The sequence below is a fragment of the Labeo rohita genome, chromosome 3 (assembly GCF_022985175.1).
Source record: "Labeo rohita strain BAU-BD-2019 chromosome 3, IGBB_LRoh.1.0, whole genome shotgun sequence".
Classification (NCBI taxonomy): Eukaryota; Metazoa; Chordata; class Actinopteri; order Cypriniformes; family Cyprinidae; genus Labeo; species Labeo rohita.
Window position 1 is genome coordinate 37,236,815 of NC_066871.1, and position 18,659 is coordinate 37,255,473.

Consider the following 18,659-nt stretch of genomic DNA (forward strand, 5'->3'; position numbering starts at 1 on the left):
AGCGCAACAAGTTGCTGTGCATTTGAGACACAGGCAGCTGCGTTCATCCTCCCTTGAGACTGATTAAATTGGAATTTCTGATGCTAATCTTTGTTTATGCACAAAAGGCCGACACATCCTTGAAAAGAATCCGGCATGTATATTTATTGGCACAACTCTTACTCAGTACAGTGTATCAGTCAAGTCTGTCACTCTGATGACTTACACAGCCAATTAGTGACAAATTGTCATTCGTGAGTGTGAACTGATAGTAAGGAACAAAAGTTTAACTTGACACAATCAAAGCAATATAAGAGTGTTTTGCTACTTATTAGCTACGTAATGACATTTTGTGTATGAAGCATTAGGGAGTGTAAAAATGATTAAAGACAACATAATCAGCAGTATATTTACTATATGAAAATGTAATTGGGATTTGATTGGATGTTAAGGATGTGAATTAGATGTATATTGTTTTGTTTTGTTTTTGTCCACGTGGCACTGGTTGTGTCAGCTGAAAGTCAGCAGAAGTAATTTCGCTTTAATGAAAGATGATCAAAACAAACTGACAAAGTGCGCACAGTAATGTAATAAAAATAATAGTGCAGAATCTCTTAGTTCATTTAAACATGTTAAGTTCAGTTACAAATACAAATAAAAACTAAATTCAGTGGGACAATGTAGGATGTGTCAAGACATTTTTGTTTGCTTGTACAAACTAAGGGATAGATTTTTCGCCATTATCAGGTAACCATGACTGTTTGACCATAAATACCATAATTGTACACAATAAAGAAATATACTTCTAAAGCATTTATTAATCTTAGTCAATGTTTATTTTCACATTTACTTTTTTTTAGCGATTTGCATTGATTCACAAATTTCAAAAATCGCCCATTTTCAAAAATACCCCATTTTCAGCTAGTGTTTGGAAAATTATTACATTAATTACTGATCTTTTGTTAAAATATTTCTGATTTATTAGGAAGTTAATAGTTAATAGTAAACACTGATTTCCTAAATCAGGACTACCCATATTATAGTGTGTTTTTGTATAAAAATACTGGTGCGTTTGGTGTCCAGTGTGAAAAAACATAATTTAATCGTAATTTTAAAATAAAAATAAAAAATCGGAACTGTTTTTAATTGAATCATGGACCCAAGAATCGATATGAGGTACCGAAAGATTCCCACCCCTAATTAATGCATTAACAATCAAAATATTGGTGCATTTGGTGTCCAGTGTGCACAAAAAAATGTGATGAAAAATTGAGAATCGTAATTTAAAAATCAAAAAATCGTAAACTGTTTTTTAATCGAATCACGAAAACAAGAATCGTTATGAGGTACCGAAAGATTGCCACCCCTAATTAACACATTAACAATCAAAATACTGGTGTGTCTGATGTCCAGTGAGCACAAAAAATAAAATTATGAAAAATTGTGAATCGTAGTTTAAAAATTTAAAAATCGTAAACTGTTTTTTAATCGAATCGTGAAACCAAGAATCAATATGAGGTACCGAAAGATTCCCACCCCTAATGAACACATTAACAATCAAAATACTGATGCGTTCTGTGTCCAGTGTACACAAAAATGTGATGATAAATTGTGATTTGTAATTTAAAAATTGTAAAAAAAAAAAAAATGTTTTTTAATCGAATTGTGAAACCAAGAATCTATATGAGGTACCCAAAGATTCCCACCCCTAATTAGCGCATTAATAATCAAAATACTGGTGTGTTTGGAGTCCAGTGTGCACAAAAAAAGTCGTAATTTAAAAATGTAAAAATCCCAAACTGTTTTTTAATCGAATTGTGAAACGAAGAATGAGGTACCGAAAGATTCCCACCCCTAATTAACGCATTACCAATCAAAATACTGATGCGTTTGGTGTCCAGTGTGCACAAAAAATGTGATGATAAATTGTGAATCGTAATGAAAATTTTTTTTACAAATCGTAAACTGCTTTTTAATCAAATCGTGTAACCAAGAACTGATACGAGGTACTGAAAGATTCCCACCCCTGATTAACACATTAACTATTGTTAACTAATGGGACATTGTTGTTAGGAATATGACAGCTCTCAGAGGTTCATCATGAGACAGACCCATTATTGAGGTCAGTACACACGCCTCAAAACACAGACCCACAATCCACCTCCATCCAATACACAACATGCTTTCCTCTGCTCTTTTCTCTGAAAGATTACAATAATAAAATTGAAATTAAAAACAAGTAATCTGGATTTTCTGCTTGAGCCGTTAATAATGTCTAACAGCTGTCACATGCAGCACAACCACAAGCGGCGGTTGGCCTGAGGCCGCCTGATGAGAGGGAGACAGACAGAGGGAGAGAGACGGCTTCCTTCACCTGCAGGTCCACTAAACATCTCTTTTGCTTGTCTTGTTTAATGGTTTATTCTTCGAAAGCTGCTGTAGGTTAAGGGAAGTGTGAGCTTCCTCTGCTGAAGTGTAAAATTTGCGGCAGGGTTTGAAAACGTGATACGGTTATGTGATACAGGAAGGATTGCCCGCCCAGCTTGTCTTCTTTGTGTAGGGTTTCAGTGCCCGCCTGACCTGCAGCGTGAGGGGACGCCACGGCTGTGTGGCACAGTGCCACGCTGCATGCACACGCTTATCAAACTAAATTTGAACATTACATAGACTTCCATTGTTCTTATATAAAGCCAGTTATAATTAGTAACTCTCCAAATATAATACTAAAATTTCTTCACATTAATACAGCACGTTGTGCCCTATTTTTACATGATTTCAAATGACAACGTCCCAAAATGTCATGAAAGAGGTGTTTTGTCAAATTAGTTACAACTCACGTTTACAAGCTGTGGAAACGAAGACATAGACTGCTGTTGTTTTTCTATAAAGCCATTTGTAATTACTATAGACTAAGCCTAATGTAGATTCTACCCCTTAAAGAAAATGTTTTGTTTTAAAATCTGTCAGGCAGTTTATTTACTTTATGGATTGTTTTTTTACAAACAAAAATGTCCCCAGACGTCTCCAAGTGAAGTTCTCCAAGTTCTGTCCAATTTACCTTACTTCTGGGGACAATTTGATCCCCAAACTATTGCTAATTGTACACACATTCACACACAAACATACTGTTCAATCAAAAAATCCTTTAGCTAATTCTTCCCCAGCAAAGCTGTTAATCAGGTCAATAAATTAAGCACAAAATGATGCACAAAAACATATTTATGCAGCTTTTACAATTTCTGAATTCATTAAAATTGTTGAAAGAGGACATCTTGGAACAGTCTGTGGTAAAGGTAGAGTAAAGGTCAGTTCACACCAAGAACGATAATGTTAAAGAAGTAGTTCACTTCCAGAACAACAATTTACAGATAATTTACTCACCCCCTTGTCATCCAAAATGTTTGTGTCTTTCGTTCTTCAGTCATAAAGAAATGATGTTTCTTGAGGAAAACATTTCAGGTTTCTCTCCATATAGTGGACTTCTATGGTGCCCACAAGTTTAAACTTCCAAAATATAGTTTCAAAGGGCTCTAAATGATCCCAGCCAAGGAAGATGGGTCTTATCTAGTGAAAAAATTGGTGATTTTCCCAAAAAATGTGCAATTTATATAATTTTTAACCTCAAAAGTTCGTCTTGTCTATTTCCTGTGACACGCATGCAAACTCTGTGTAATCCACAGGGTTGCCAGGTTTTCACAACAAAACCCACCCAACTGCTTCTCAAAACTAGCCCAAAAGTAGCCCAATCATGTTTTGAGGGGGTTCCCCATTAAAAATTCCGGGGGTAAAATACATGCTTTTTTGGCGGGGTTCCCCCACTGGAAACCCACAGACTTAGCAACACTGGTAATCCGGGTCAATACAATTAGGGTATGTTGAAAAACTCCCATCTCATTTCAACTTCAAAATCATCCTACATCTCTGTTTTAACTTTTTTGTAAAGGGCATTTGATCTTCTTCGCATGTTCACTTCATAAACACTTGGGTTGGAACTTCTGCAGCAATGTAGGATGATTTTGAAGTTGGAGGATTACACAGAATTTGCATGCGCATCACAGAGAATAGACAAGATTAGCATTTGAGGTTAAAAAGTATATAAATTGTACTTTTTTTTAGAAAATAACTGATCATTTTGCTAGATAAGACCCTTCTTCCTCGGTTGGGATAGTTTAGAGCCCTTTGAAGCTGCATTTAAACTGCATTTTGGAAGTTCAAACTTGCGGGCACCATAAAAGTCCACTGGTTTTCTCAAGAAACATAATTTCTTTACGACAGAAAGAAAGAAAGACATGACATCTTAGATGACAAGGGGGTGACTACATTATCTGTCAATTTTTGTTCTGGAAGTGAACTTCTTTAAAAATGACTATAACAATAAATACATTATCATCCATATCAGCATGATAACATTCTCTTTATTAGAAGTGCACTGCAGTTTTGTCATCTGCTGCTTTACATGCTGAAGCTCTGATGAAGTCTGGTAGATTCTGACTGGCTGATTGTCAGTGTTTTTATTGTCCATCAGATGGAAAAATAACGTTCTGAAACTGCTTCCAACAGTAACGACACAGAGGAACAATATCACCATCGTTGTGGCGCCGGCTTCCTAATTCTCATAGAATTGGAATGACTGTTAAAACTTTATTGTTATAGTTATCGTCCTTGGTGTGAACAGGCTTTAAGTCGGGTGCTGGTTTTAGCAAGGTTGGGTTTTCCACAGAATCTCTGTCTACAGCCACACACAAAACATTAAAACACTTAACAAGAATTGATTGGATTTTGAAAGATTTGTGTAACATCGCCAATTTGAAACACGGTGGTTGGAGAGGAGGGTTATTGTAGAGGCGGAGCAATTTATTATATATTTTGATGAAAGAAGAAAGATTGTTTTTTTTTTTTATTAATGTGCACTGATTAAAAGTTTACAGAGAGCAGGTGAGTGCATTACATTTTCATTTCATGTTTTTTAAAGCATGCAGGATAAGAATAGAAACGGTTTCTAACAATATCAGTGAAGGCCTTGATGTGGGCCCTAAAACTGCTATTTGAGATTGTTGGGAAGTGAGAGAGACTTTATGGCTTGCCAACCTCATATCTCCCTACAAACCCCTTCATCAGGTCTGCCATAAACACCAGACATGCTTTCATAACAGCACTAAACACCTGTGCCTGCCTTTACATCCCCATACCCCCTCTTCTGAGACATTCACGCAATGAGCCCTTTAATAAAATCTCTCAGTACAGTTATTTATTCCCCTCTGGAAAGTAAAACACAAGGGTAAGCGGCAGTCAGCGGGGTTAACCTGTAAACAGAACAGGGTTGCTGGGATATCCAGGCAGGATATAAGAATGAGGGGACAGACAGGGACGTTCTGCCCCTCCAAGACAATAAAAGAGGAGGGAGGGTGTGTTTTTATCTTTGAGCAACATGCTGTAAAACACACACAAAGCTGTGATCGGAAACAATGGTTCTGGTTTGTGTGTGTGCGTGTTTGTGGTGTGGGGGGTTGCAGGAAGGAAGCCAACTCAACCCCCCCAGACAAGACATGGTAAGAAGAACAGGAGAATCAAGGGTTTGGAGGAAATGGAGACCAAATGTTTAATGCAACATCAAGCCTCAATAACAATATGCTTACACATGATGTTTTAAAATTAGAAATTTTTCAAGAAAGGATCCATCAAACAACTCCATAAACCAGTCATGATGGTGTTTAAATAGATAAATTAAGAAATGAAGGCACATAAAGAGTAGAAATAGCTAGATTTTTTTTAGATTTTCTTTAAATGGGAGTGGTGTTGATGCTACGATTTTGTGGGTGATTGTGGTTGTTTCAGTGGTTGAAAACAACTTTGGTTATGAAACAACTTTAACTGATTTAAAGTAAAAAAATGAGGAACTTTTAACATTCATAGAATCGTTCCACTGAACAAAGAGGTTCTTTATAGTGGAATAAGTTACTTTAAATTATTACAAGAAAATTACAAGAAAAAAATGGTAACACTTTAGAATAGGGTACCACTTATTCACTACATTCTACTTATTCACTAAAGGACTTTTTCTTTAATAGATTCCTAATTTGCTGCTTATTAATAGTTACTAAGGTAGTTGTTAAGTTTAGGTATTGGGTAGGATTAAGGATGTAGAATAAGATCATGTAGAATAAGGCATTAATATGTGCTTAATTAGTATTAATAAATGGCAAATATTCTAGTAATGTGCATGCTAATAATTTAAGAACTAACTAGTTAAGAAACCGTAAAATAAAGTGTTACTGGAAAAAAGAGTTATTTAAGAACCATTCACTGAAAGTTCTTTGTGGAACCCACTTTAGAACCCCATTTTGGAACTTTTTTTAAGAATGATACCATCTATATGATATTCTGGTCTATAGATATGACCTCTCTTTTAATTTAGGTCTATGACAATTAAGATGCCTAACCCTAAGTATGCATAATAGTAAAACTTGTTACAAATGCAAATCAGGAACATCTCAGTTTCACATGCATGAGGTTTTAAAGAAGAAACCATGACAAAGTCACATTTTTAATGCTCAGTTGAGAATCATTTGATCTCTTTTCCTGTAACAGGTAAGGTATACACCGCAAAACATTGCCCCAAGATGAGCACAAAACTGCAACTTCAATCTAAACATAAGCATCAAACCAAAAGGATCAACTGAAATAACCGAGAGAGGAGAAGTGAAATTGAGAGCTTTCTCCGAAATGAGCCCATATTTCATAAGTCTTTGAGGAACAGCGCTGTTTCAAAGCCAAGAGAGCGTTGCGACAGCAGCCTCTGTCTCTACAAGCCTCCGAGTCCAATAGCAGCTGAATAATAAAGCCACTGAAAGACACCACAGAAGGTCTTTCACTGAGTCTGGATCCCAACCTGCATCTGAATGCATTTGTACATCAATTCCCTGAAATATTCATGTTCTTTGTAAAGAATTCATGTGAGGCCGTGAGGGAGGCAGTCCCTGGAGGGATAGAGCGAATCCACTAACGCAGCTACACCCCCTTTACGCCTGTGGGACGCTATTGACCGGTCCGTTCACTTAACGAGAAAAAAACTGGTTTGGTGACTGTCCAGCTTGGTTTGCATGACCATGGTGCTTTTCTTAGCTTTGCCTTAATTAAACAAATAATGGTGTTTAAGTTACATATATTTTTTTTAATTTAGGTATTTAATATTTTGTTACATTTTTTCCATGCAGAATAACATGCACACTCTGCACAATAATATGTTGATTGAGTTAAGCTATGACAGCATTGCATTGAGCATCCCAGTCAGCTCAATTGGTATCTGTTTGTCCGCCAAATGGCAGACAGGAGGAACGTTCAGGAAACAGAAATTACACATTTGTGCCTTTAATGGCGGATGTCATATATTTTATACACATATATTAAACAATATTTATTCAAAACCCACTGTTAAATATGAGGTGTTAACTACTATGTACTTACATCAAAAAATGTACTTAGTGTTCAAACTGTATTGCAAAACACTTTACCACATACAGATAAGGTTAGAGACAGGTATGGGTGGTATTTCCTGGAATGGGTAGGTTTAAGTGTGGGTTAAGATGTAAGGGATGGTTTAACAATGTAATTATAAATGTAATTGCAGAAATTAATTACACGTAATTACTTGCAGGTATTTTTAAAAATATAAGTACAATGTAAAAACCTGTGTATGTGATACACAATTGTATCAAATGATTTAAATGTAAGTACATAGTAGTTAATGCCAGCTAATATGAAGTGGGGCCAAATATGAAAAAAAGAATAATGTCCACTGTAAAATAGCACATTTATTAAGTCGATGATCAATATCTCAAATATATATCATTCTATCACTAATGTGCATTCTCTTTCACATGTCCTGCTAGATACATACAACAGTGTAAAAACCTGAGCTTTTTATCAACCTTAGACAATGCAAAATTGCCCTTTGTCATCCTGGTCTAGAATAAAGGTGTAGTGGTGGAGGTGTGGTAATAACACACAAGTTGAATGTCACCACATGAATCAAGTAGGAGACATGGTTGAGACGGTAATATTCCAGACAAAGCTATAAAACTCTGGGCTCTGTGAATTTTATCTAGGTACAATGCCTCACCTGTCTCAATCATTGAACAGTGATGACAGTTAAGGGCACGGCTGCATGGTGGCGCAAGCTGTGAGTGTACGACCAAAAGACATTGTCATATCCGGTTAACAGCACACCTGCACCCTTTAGCTAACATTAGCCTAAATACCCATTGCCCAAGAGCAAATGGATACATCTACCACTATAAATATAAGTGTACATGAGTGTATGGAAACTGCTGGAACAATTGCCTTATTGTAGCTATTTCTATTATAAGCATTTTCTTTTTAATAAAATGTAATACATTTAGCAGTATAAATGGGTTATAATAATTTATAGCCTAATAATGATTCTAAATAATTCTAAAATCATAACTTTGATAGGTTTTCTAAATTGTTTTCAAAATTATCTAAATGCAAGACAATGAATGGCAATATTTATGTGACTTGGAACATTAAGGCCTCAATAGTGCAAAACAAGCATATTCTTCATTCTACTGATTTTTATTTATTATTGTCTATGAATGGGGAATTACTTAAGTATTGTTGAACAATGTAAAATGGACCGTTTGGATCTTAGTTCAAGAATGGTGCAAAATATTAAGGAAATTGTATCTGACTAAATCTAATTGCTTATTCTTACAGCAACACTGTATTCTGTATTCTAAAATAATCAGAAAGCTCGAATTGAGGCTATTAACTTTAAACTTAAAAATATACCACCAGTAATACTCAAATATTAAATATAAATGAAAAAAAAAAAGCATTTTGGTATTCAAAGCGTTGAGTCTGTTCTTAAATCGTAATTTGAAGGGCAATTTATACCTTACAAAAAACATCAGCTGTTAAATACACAATAACCGTTGCCTATCACAATTCATATTAAACCGAGATGTGCTCATCTCATATTTATCAAAATCACATTTACACCTCCTCAGTTCGGTTTATGTAGACACAAGGATTTTAAGTCTGAAGAATGGACTTCAATCAGGAAATGAGCATAACAAACAAAAAAAGGTAATATCAGCTAAATCTATCTACGTTGGTTCTTTGTAGCACTTAAAATAAGCAAAATAATAATAATAATAAAACCTTCTGTAACCAGATTTTCGTGTATATGGTTCTTGGATTGCTATGTGGATTTAAAAGTCTTTGATGTTACATTGTAGTTTTTCTAGAGCAGTGTAGCTATATCATAATAAATCCTAAACATAAATCAGCAATAATCAAAAACAGGCCTAAATCTAAACATGAACATTCGCTATTTTCTGAAACAGTGTGTGAAATCCTTGTGGAGCTTCCATAGAAATGACAGCGAATCAAAGAAAACGCAACAAACCTGAATGCGCCGCCATCGGTAAGTGAGATGGATAATATTTCCCGGGTGGAAAATGAGGCGCATGTTGCACGGAGCCGTGGCCGGAGGAGGAGATGCGAGAGGCGGCGCGATGCACTAGAGTGGCCCGCTCTGAAAGGAGATGTGCTGGAGCGGAGAAATCACGACCCTCCATTCCAAAGAAAACAGCCGATATAATCCAAAATCAAGCGGAAATCAGATGAAACCTATGTACTGTAATCCGTCTGCGTTTGCTTCAGTGAAAAGCTCGCCTCTCCTGCTCAGGTTGAAGTCCTCAATCATCTTTTCTACAAAGAAAGAAAAGAAGAGACGTTATAATCTCGGAATGGCACACCACTACAGCTGACATACATCTGCTTAATGCTCTCAGTATTCGTCACATATAAGAAAACTGGAATATAAATCGAGACCTAAATTTGATGCACATTCACTTAGAGAAGAACTGCATTCGTTTTTTAAGCGTCCATTGAATTGATGTGAAAGAGATGTGAAAAGGCCATAGATGGCAGTGATTGAATAGGCCTAATAGAGACCGACTCTTAGTGTATGGATACGAGTGTATGGATACGTGATAAAGAAGCACACCTTTTCGAGGACGGAGAAAAAAATGTGTTTTAAATTGAAATAGTATCTTCGTGTTTTACAAGTGCAAGCATGCACGCATTTTGATGGCAAACAAATGATATGCAAACACTGACTTGACAACAAGTGACATATATTGTTTTCAGAATATGAATGTATTGGCTTCAGCCCCGTCAGTTTTTTTTTTTTTTTTTCATTGTTAGAAAACTGAACAAACCATTTACACATTAATGATATCTGATGAAATAAATAGTGTTTTTGGATATATGCATGATGTGAATGAAAAAAAATAAAATTATGACATTTATTAGATGCACATGAATTAAATATATATAAAAAAAGAAGTGTGGTATTTTATATATCATACGATATTTTATATTATAATGTCAATATTTTGTTTCACATATAGTAGGATAGTGGAAACATGCTCTTTGAATAAACATGGCATCAGTTCCCTTTTAATATAGCAATATATACAAAACCATTATGATTAAAATAAAAAGCAACAACATGAAAACTAAATACCATTTGCTAACAAAAATCCCTTTTTAGCTTTTATCAGAATACCTTGAAACACAAGAGTGTGTGTGTGTGTGTGTGTGTGTGTGTATGTGTGTGCGTACGCATGTAAACAACTGCAATTTCCTTTTATCTGGTTGACCTGTTTTAGCTTTTATGTGGAGCAATTAAATCTATCAGAACCTAACAGACAATATCTAGTGTCAAGTTCCAGCTGATATTGTGCTAATATTCATTTGTTTTATCTCTTCCCTTCAACAAGGCTTTGTGCTCTCTCTTTCTGGTGACTAGATTTGAAGAAAATGCAGAATGTCACTAAATAAATTAATTTTGAAGGGGGTTCCTCAATTGATATTCGAGGGTTACTATCAATTACAGCATTTTAAGAATATATCATATGAAATAAATTCAGTGTTTTCTGCTGTAGCAGGCCATGCATACAAACCAAGGTGGCCTTACAGCAAGCAGCTTTTGTCTCCGTGTGAGGACTGCTGCTCTCCGTCAGCCATTACCGTGCAGCTCCAATACTCCACAACAGCCGTCCATTTCGAGCTCACAACATTCAATCACACGGCATGCTTTGTTTTAATCTAAGCCTCTGCATGCAATTGAATACTTAATGCTTTGTATCAACAGCCGAAACGTGAATGTTGTTAAATATTTGCATAATCCCGACGCAAATACAGCAGTTGTTTTTGTCTCGTGCATGACAATGCACAAAGTAAAATGCTTGAAAATCTGTCTTAATATGTCAAAGTGAGGAAAAGCGATAACTCAACTGGGAATCTTGTGCTCGTCGAAAACAGAAACTCACAAAGAAAATCACAATATTTTACAGCTTGTATGTCGGTAATGTTATTCGGCTGGGAGAAACGCGCTGCCCGGACACAAGCAGTGAAACGAGCCTCTCTCATGCCGATCCGAAAGAAAATCAGAATCGATGATTACAAGTAAGCATTGATCAGCGAAGAAAAACACCGATCTGAATCTGATAATAAAGGACAACTGGAAATTTGGATGATGCACGTTTCATTTTTATTTTTTTCCTTGTCATGTTTCAAATCAGGGACTGCGATGCAGTATCTTTAGAGAAAATATTTCAAATGTAACAATAAAAATATATATATATTCATTTGTAGATATAAGAAATAGTAAACAGAAAAGCGCAACAACTACTATATCAATACAGATGATATTTTAAATATGTGCGTGATTACAGAATTCCTGAAAATATCACTTGTAATTTGAGTAGTAAACTGAACAAGGCCGTACAAGCTTGAAGTGAGAAATATTCATTTCGCAAAATTACATATGAAACAAATGCCTTAGAAATGTAAATTACAATCTTTAAATGAAGCGAAAAAATCCGGGCTGTAGCACGGTGATTAAGTGTCTATATTTATTAATTATGCTATATTTATAGGTTTTCCATTTCCTCTTTGGATGTTCCAGCATAATTGTTTGTACTGTTCCAGTAGCATTATTTTCTTTATTTCTTTGAAGGCCTTTTTGATTTTATTCGACGTAAGGCGACACAACCATGACATAAAAAATAAATGAATTACTTACTGGTATGTTATATCCTTGCATAACAATAAATAATTTTAATTAGAAATCAAGAAAAATATTCAGAGCAATGATGTCGCTTATTTTAAAAAGCATATTTCAGTGGTTCAGTCCTAATTCCTCTCATACGATTGAAGCAGTTGTCGCTCGCCGGTCTCGGGCTTCTATAGGCCACTGAAGTCGCGAATCGAGTCTCCGAACGGCGATTCTCTTGTCCGGCGCCGATCGTGCCTCTCAACTCCGGGAGAGTAAACACACGCGCTCATTGGTCAGATTCACGAATGATAATGAGCTGGCGTCTCTCGCCCGGGGACACTCCGCACTCTGATTGGTCGAAATCAGTAACCAATGGGAATTCGACGTGGAGAACGAGAGCAATGAGGCGAGCGGCAAATTCAAGCTGAATACTAAAGACTGCACACAGTGTGTTAAAACCTTAAATATTTATTTTTCAAACGAGCACAGGATTCCGACCTGGAGGAATTTACTGCGTAGCTGCTGTCTTTACCAACGTTGAGCAGGTATTTATGTCATGTATTTTCTATAAAAATAATCTATCCTTCAATACATGTGATGAATAAAAACAAACACTATTGAGTGTAAACACTATAGAGGCTTCAAAAATGGGTGTGTAAGTGCAACATTGCCATAAATACCTTAAGTGCAGAAATGATTTCAGCTGCACTGTATGTTATAGTTTGCATTAGGTTATTTAACGCTAATAGCCCGTGTGTGGGTTTATGAACACGCGTTTAAAAAAGGCTCCATTTGAGGAGGATTTGATTGGTTGGCCCGTTGCCAGCGTTTTGTCACTCAAAGAGCGTAAACAAGACTCTGATTGGCTGCTCGCCAGTCCGCATTGGGCTATCTGAAAAAAAGAAAGAAATAACTGGATCTGCGGTTTCAAGGCGTCCCAGGTTAGATGATGAAAACAGATAAGAAGGAACAGTTTCAAGGCGCTCCAAAAGGCGGACCCTCTATGGCCCTGGAGCTATACTCGGAGAACACGTTAAGAAGTAGAGAAATAAATGTTCGATATGTTGGAGGATTAAAAAATTCGTTGTGCGATACCTTCGGATCTGGAACGGATAAACACCGTGCAGTCGCAAGGCGGATTTCTGAACACATCAGTACGAATGAAGAAAAACGGAAAAAGAGTAGTTTGGATCAGCCTTACTCGAACTCGTTTATACTGAAGGATAGATAAATTAAGATTAATGACCGACTGAATTGAAACAAGGACACGCGAAAACGCTCCGCTAAGATATTTTAAGACAATACATTAAAGGTACATTAAGAAGTGTAACTTATCAGACTGTGTTTACATTCTTTTCTTCAATCTGTTTCCTTGAAAGGTATGTGCTCTTATCTAAGAGGAAATGTGCTTTTACAAATAGTAGACTGCATAACTATATGTATATTTATCCTGCAATCTAATTACATTTTTAGCCCTTTGGCCATTTTGGCCTTCTAATGTTTGAGATTTTCAGGTTACATAAAAATTGTCTCATGCACAGCAAAATTCTATAAAATTATGTTATTTTTCTCTCAATCCTGACCTTGTGTAGTGATGTGTACATACCGGAATGTGTAGTGAGATACATTTAATACATTGTATATTTTTTCCTCCTCATCATCTGGACCCTGTGTCAGTGTGAATTATATGTACAGAAATGTAGTGAAAATAAATGTATACAGAATGAGCAATTTCACTTTAGAAAGAAGAACATATGACGAGGATTGAATGACAGGTCTCTGATTCACAGTCTAGCTTTATCTCTCCAGCTCAAAGGAAGCAAGAACTGTTTCTCTAAGGAGACACAAAATTGGCTTTCATATTTATGTTTTGGTGTAAACGATGTAAAATATAAAACAAATAAATATACCAAAAGCCTTTTATAAATCACGCAAGTAAGGTATGTTTTCCAAAAAAAATATTGCTACATCTTGCAATAGGTCCTCCTTACAAATTGAGCCTGGACATTGTTTGTCATTTTGAGTATATGCAAAACAAATGCAATTCTTTTTAACAAACAAAAAATCCCCCTGCTTTGTCTGTCTTTGCTTAGCCTATTTAACTGCTTTGTCTGTACAGTTTAGATTTTTTGTGCGTTTTACTGTAATTCATTTTTTTTTTCTTTTGATACAGCCATTTGTTACTTGTTACTAAAAAAAAAAAAAAAAAAAAACAGCATATAGAGAACAGTGTTTGTCTTTGTGTGTCCCATTCAGGCCAGTTGTATTGCATTAAATAAACCAATGGACAGGACTGCATAGGCCCAAACACTCAACCGTTTGCATCTAATAAAGGCTGCTTTAAAGTGCATAGAGGAAAAAATACTGAATTTGCTGATGATGCCACTTCAAAGCAATTTTTACATCCAAATGAGAATTGCTGTGTTAGGTCTGAATTTAAATGTAGCACAGAATAATTTAGTCCACACTGGCTGCTGGTAAAAATAAAAAATAAAGCATTTGTTTTCTACTCTTCAGTGAAAATATGGTTGATAGAACATGGAATGCTAAAAACATGTAATTTATTTGATTTACAGAGGTGGGAAATCAATGTGCAGTTATCATATACAGTACATGTAACCCTATATGCAATAAATATTTAAATTTGATTATTTTTGTACTCATGATTCATGCTGAAATGTGCATAATAGATGTTCAATGAGATAACCTGACACTAAACACAAATATCAGCAAGTAATTTCTGGGAAAGCCTTTTTACAGACCAGCCTTTTTTTCTGCTTGCTTTAATAAACAATTGCAAGTGATATCAAATTGATCTGTCATAAATGATCACATGATCGCATATGACAGATCAGTTTTACCAGTGCTGATCATCTGAGAACCTTATTTAATATGTATTAATAAATCCTAGATGGATGGTACTAATGATCTCTCTGTAACTTTAAATTTACCAACCCCCAAATACTTACGTCAGCTGTCTCAGTTAACCCCTTTGCTGCCATTTGAGTATCTCTGTGTTCTATATATTATTTCTTTAATGTATTCCACAAAGATACACTTGCTTTTTGTTTGGAAGAAATAAATTAAATGCCAGACTGTACATTTCTGTTAAAAAGAAAGAAAGAAAGAAAGAAAACATAAACTGTTTTTAAACTGTTGCCAGGATTTGGACAAAATCTTGCATATCTTATTAGGATTTGATGACAAAATCATGAAGCATAACACATTTGAAATTGTATGTAAGCAGCAGATTGCAGCAGGATTTTAAAATACATTCTCATATGTATAATAAATATCCAAGATTATAATGAACCAACGTGATGATTTTCTCCTTTCTTCTCAAAATATGCTGTGTGTGTGGAAATGTGTATGTGTTTTAATTAGTATTGCAAACTTTATAAATAAATTTTAGCGCTTTTAAGCATCGTTCAGTTAATCATTTGTGCTAAAGTTCATGGAGTTGAATTGAATAGATTTAAATTACTTTCAATTCAAATTGGTTTTTAAAACAGTTGAGAAAGTACAGGTTTGAAACAACATGAGTATAGACACAATTCAAAATTTCATTTTGGGAATAACTATGCTTTATAATTCATGTTATTATTATTTAAAGAAATCTAGTATTAAAGGTGCACTCAGTATTTTTAGTTTTTTATGTGCTAAACAATATGGCAGCTATTCAAGCCTTATACTGACACCTCTAAGTGTGGATGCAATATCATGCACAAGCAAAAGTGTCAAATAATGTGGGCAAACCTCTCCACAAACAATAACATAGGCATCATTTGTTCCCCAGCCCTGTTCCTGGAGGCACACCATCCGTACAAATTTTTAAATTCTTCCTAATCAAACACACCTGATTCAGCTCATTAGTAGAGACCTCAAGACCTAAAAATAATGGGTTAGATAAGTAAGACATCCAAAATGTTTATTGTTGGTTTGCCTGTAGGACTCCATTCCACTCACTAACTTCCCTCCGTCTTGTTGACTTGGATGTACGTCATTGATTATGTTGCCCACTACTGGCAAAACCCTTGCTTTGGGCTGAATCGGAATGTTCTAACCCTTTGATCACTTTGAATTTGCAAATAGAGTTGATTTACTATTTACATTTTTTCCCTTCTGAATTTGTTTAATGCAGAATACTATATGTATATGGGATTTAGTTCATATAGAGTTTTTTTGGGTAGAGGTAAATTAAACATGATCCACTGTGACGTCACAATCGTGTTGCATTGTGATACATGGAGCTGCCTGAAGTGTACATATGAAATAGATGTGCTCCCTTGAGAGCTCGAGGGTCTGTCCATATAAACTTCCCTGGTCCACCTCACGCACTTCAAAATGGCAGCAGGGATTCCCCCGAAGGGAAGTGCTTAGGGAAGTTTGCAAGTGTCTGTCTATAAGTGAAATGGAATGCAGCTTAGGAAACACCTCCCCAAAGGATCATGTTAGCCAACCCTGTTCCAGGAGGCATACCTTCCTGCAGGCTTCAGTTCCAACCCAGCTCCAACACACCTGCCTGTCATTTTCATTTAATGCTGGACACTTAACTTAGATTAGCTGGTTTAGATGTTTTTGATTAGAGTTGGTGTTAAACTCTGGAGAGCTGGATGGAAGCTCTCCAGGAGCAGTGCAACACTCATTTTTGTATGTCTCATCAAACAGACCCGAATCAGCTCATTAGTTTAGGCTAGTGTTTCTCAGCTCCAGGACCTGGCACTCACCTCACAGAATGTTTTATATGTCTCTCTATTTAATACACTAACAAGCTGATGAGGTAAATCAGTGTCAGTAAGTTAAAACATTCTGGGAGATGGGTCATGAGAAATGGGGTTGAGAAACACTGGTTTAAACAAGTGTTTCCCAGTACTCTTCCTGTAGGCACCACAAGGCCTTGTCCACATAAATGTTTTCTTTTGAAAACACATCATTTTCTCTCCGTTTTGGCCTTCCGTCCATACAGAGACTGCATTTTTGTCAAGGAAAACTGAGGTTTTTGAAAACACTTTCCAAAGTGGATAAATTTGACAATGCTGTTTTCGCATTGCAATGTGAATTGTTAAAACAAAGGCTTTTAAAAACAATGACACCGGTTTAGTCGTGTGACGCATATTGTACCAATAGTCACTTTCACACTGTTCCTAAATATATGTTACTTTTCTACACTCTTTATGTTACAGTTCAGCAAAGATGGCAGAAAATGTACTCACAATAGAGGGTTTGAGGATAGAAGGTGTTTGTGGTTGGCCAACAACTGAACCAGGATATCCAGCGCAAGAGTCAGTTTCCGGTCAACTAGGTGAAATATTAGGCTAATATCTTACTTAATACTGCTCATATGTATCTTTACCAACTATTAACTTTAGATTCTCAAAATATCGTGCCCTTTCCTGCTTACTAAGGCTGGCTGCACACTAACCGATTTTCAAATCTTAACCGATTTAACCATGGGTGACCACAGACATAAAGACAGTTCTAGATGATTTTTTACCTTATAATTCTGTGAACACACACACTAGATGAATCGACCAGACCGCAAGACCACACACTTGTTAAATGTAGAAAAAAATTTCACAGTGACACGAGATCTCATGGAGACTCCCGAGATCAAACATGACTAGCGAAGAAAAGCAAATGGAAGACAATCGACGTCGTCAGCTGGCTCTCTTGGTGCGCGTTCTGTTACACAGTGAAAAGCAAAGTATAAAAAAGAAAATGGGTGATGTATCTGCTTTCGTGGCATTTTTGTGGCTGCCAATTTTCAGCTATAGAAGCACACAACATCTGGTAAGTGACGCTTGCTCGCTCTCATTGGGTATCATGTTAGAGGCAGCCAGATCAAGAATCCTAAATATCAAACATGTTTGATATTTACAATTTGAGTTTGGGGATGCTTCGACTTGATCGGAAGCAGTTAAATAATCATAATGACACCACACAATAGAGGATTTTTTGGACAAAAAATCATTTGCGACAAGCTTCGAATTAGGCCACGCCCCCCGAACGTTGTGGGTGCATATCAGGCTTAAAATTGGCCTACTGTGCGCCCAGCTTAAGTCCTTCTCTATATAATTTAGCAGCTTCCACATAGTTTAGACAACATAAATTAGCAGAACATGTTCAGTAGTACATTAACCGTGCAATCCATGCTGTTGTTTACATCCGAGTATCACTAATATGGCCATGCATCCGGGTAACTGACCAAACTGTGACGTAAGTGCAAACCTTCTTATTGCTGTCCTACAGCAAAACGACCTGGACGCATCAGTAAATGCTAAAGATATTTTCATAAATAAAATTATCCTACCAGAATAATTGCATGAAAACATATTAGATCTGTTCCCTGTTGCTCACTGAAAGGACTGCCACTTCCCAATTGTATTAGTATTATAGCCATGTAAAATGCTTCCAAAGTCAGTCCATCTGGTGCAGTAGTTCTCAAAACTTTCCTGGAGGCACCTAGTATAGCACATTTTCTCCCTTGTTGGACAGACAAGACTTGTAGTCTAAACCAGGAGTTAACCATAGGCGCAGTAAGGTGAATTTAACGTTCTCCAACGTTTCAGTGTGGATGAGAAATTTTTGGAAC

General features: G+C 36.1%; 1 protein-coding gene across 1 annotated transcript in view; it reads right to left on the reverse strand.

The window, feature by feature from the left end:
- The window catches only part of LOC127159541 (BAH and coiled-coil domain-containing protein 1), an 83,650-nt gene extending 71,353 nt beyond the window's left edge, over window positions 1–12,297 (reverse strand). Inside the window, exons 1-2 of the mRNA XM_051102351.1 lie at window positions 12,095–12,297; window positions 9,407–9,711 (exon numbers count right to left, since the gene is read on the reverse strand). Coding sequence (XP_050958308.1) covers window positions 9,407–9,578 — 172 coding nt within the window. The 5' untranslated portion in view covers window positions 9,579–9,711; window positions 12,095–12,297. The remainder of the gene's footprint in view (window positions 1–9,406; window positions 9,712–12,094) is intronic.
- Between the last annotated feature and the right edge of the window lie 6,362 nt (window positions 12,298–18,659).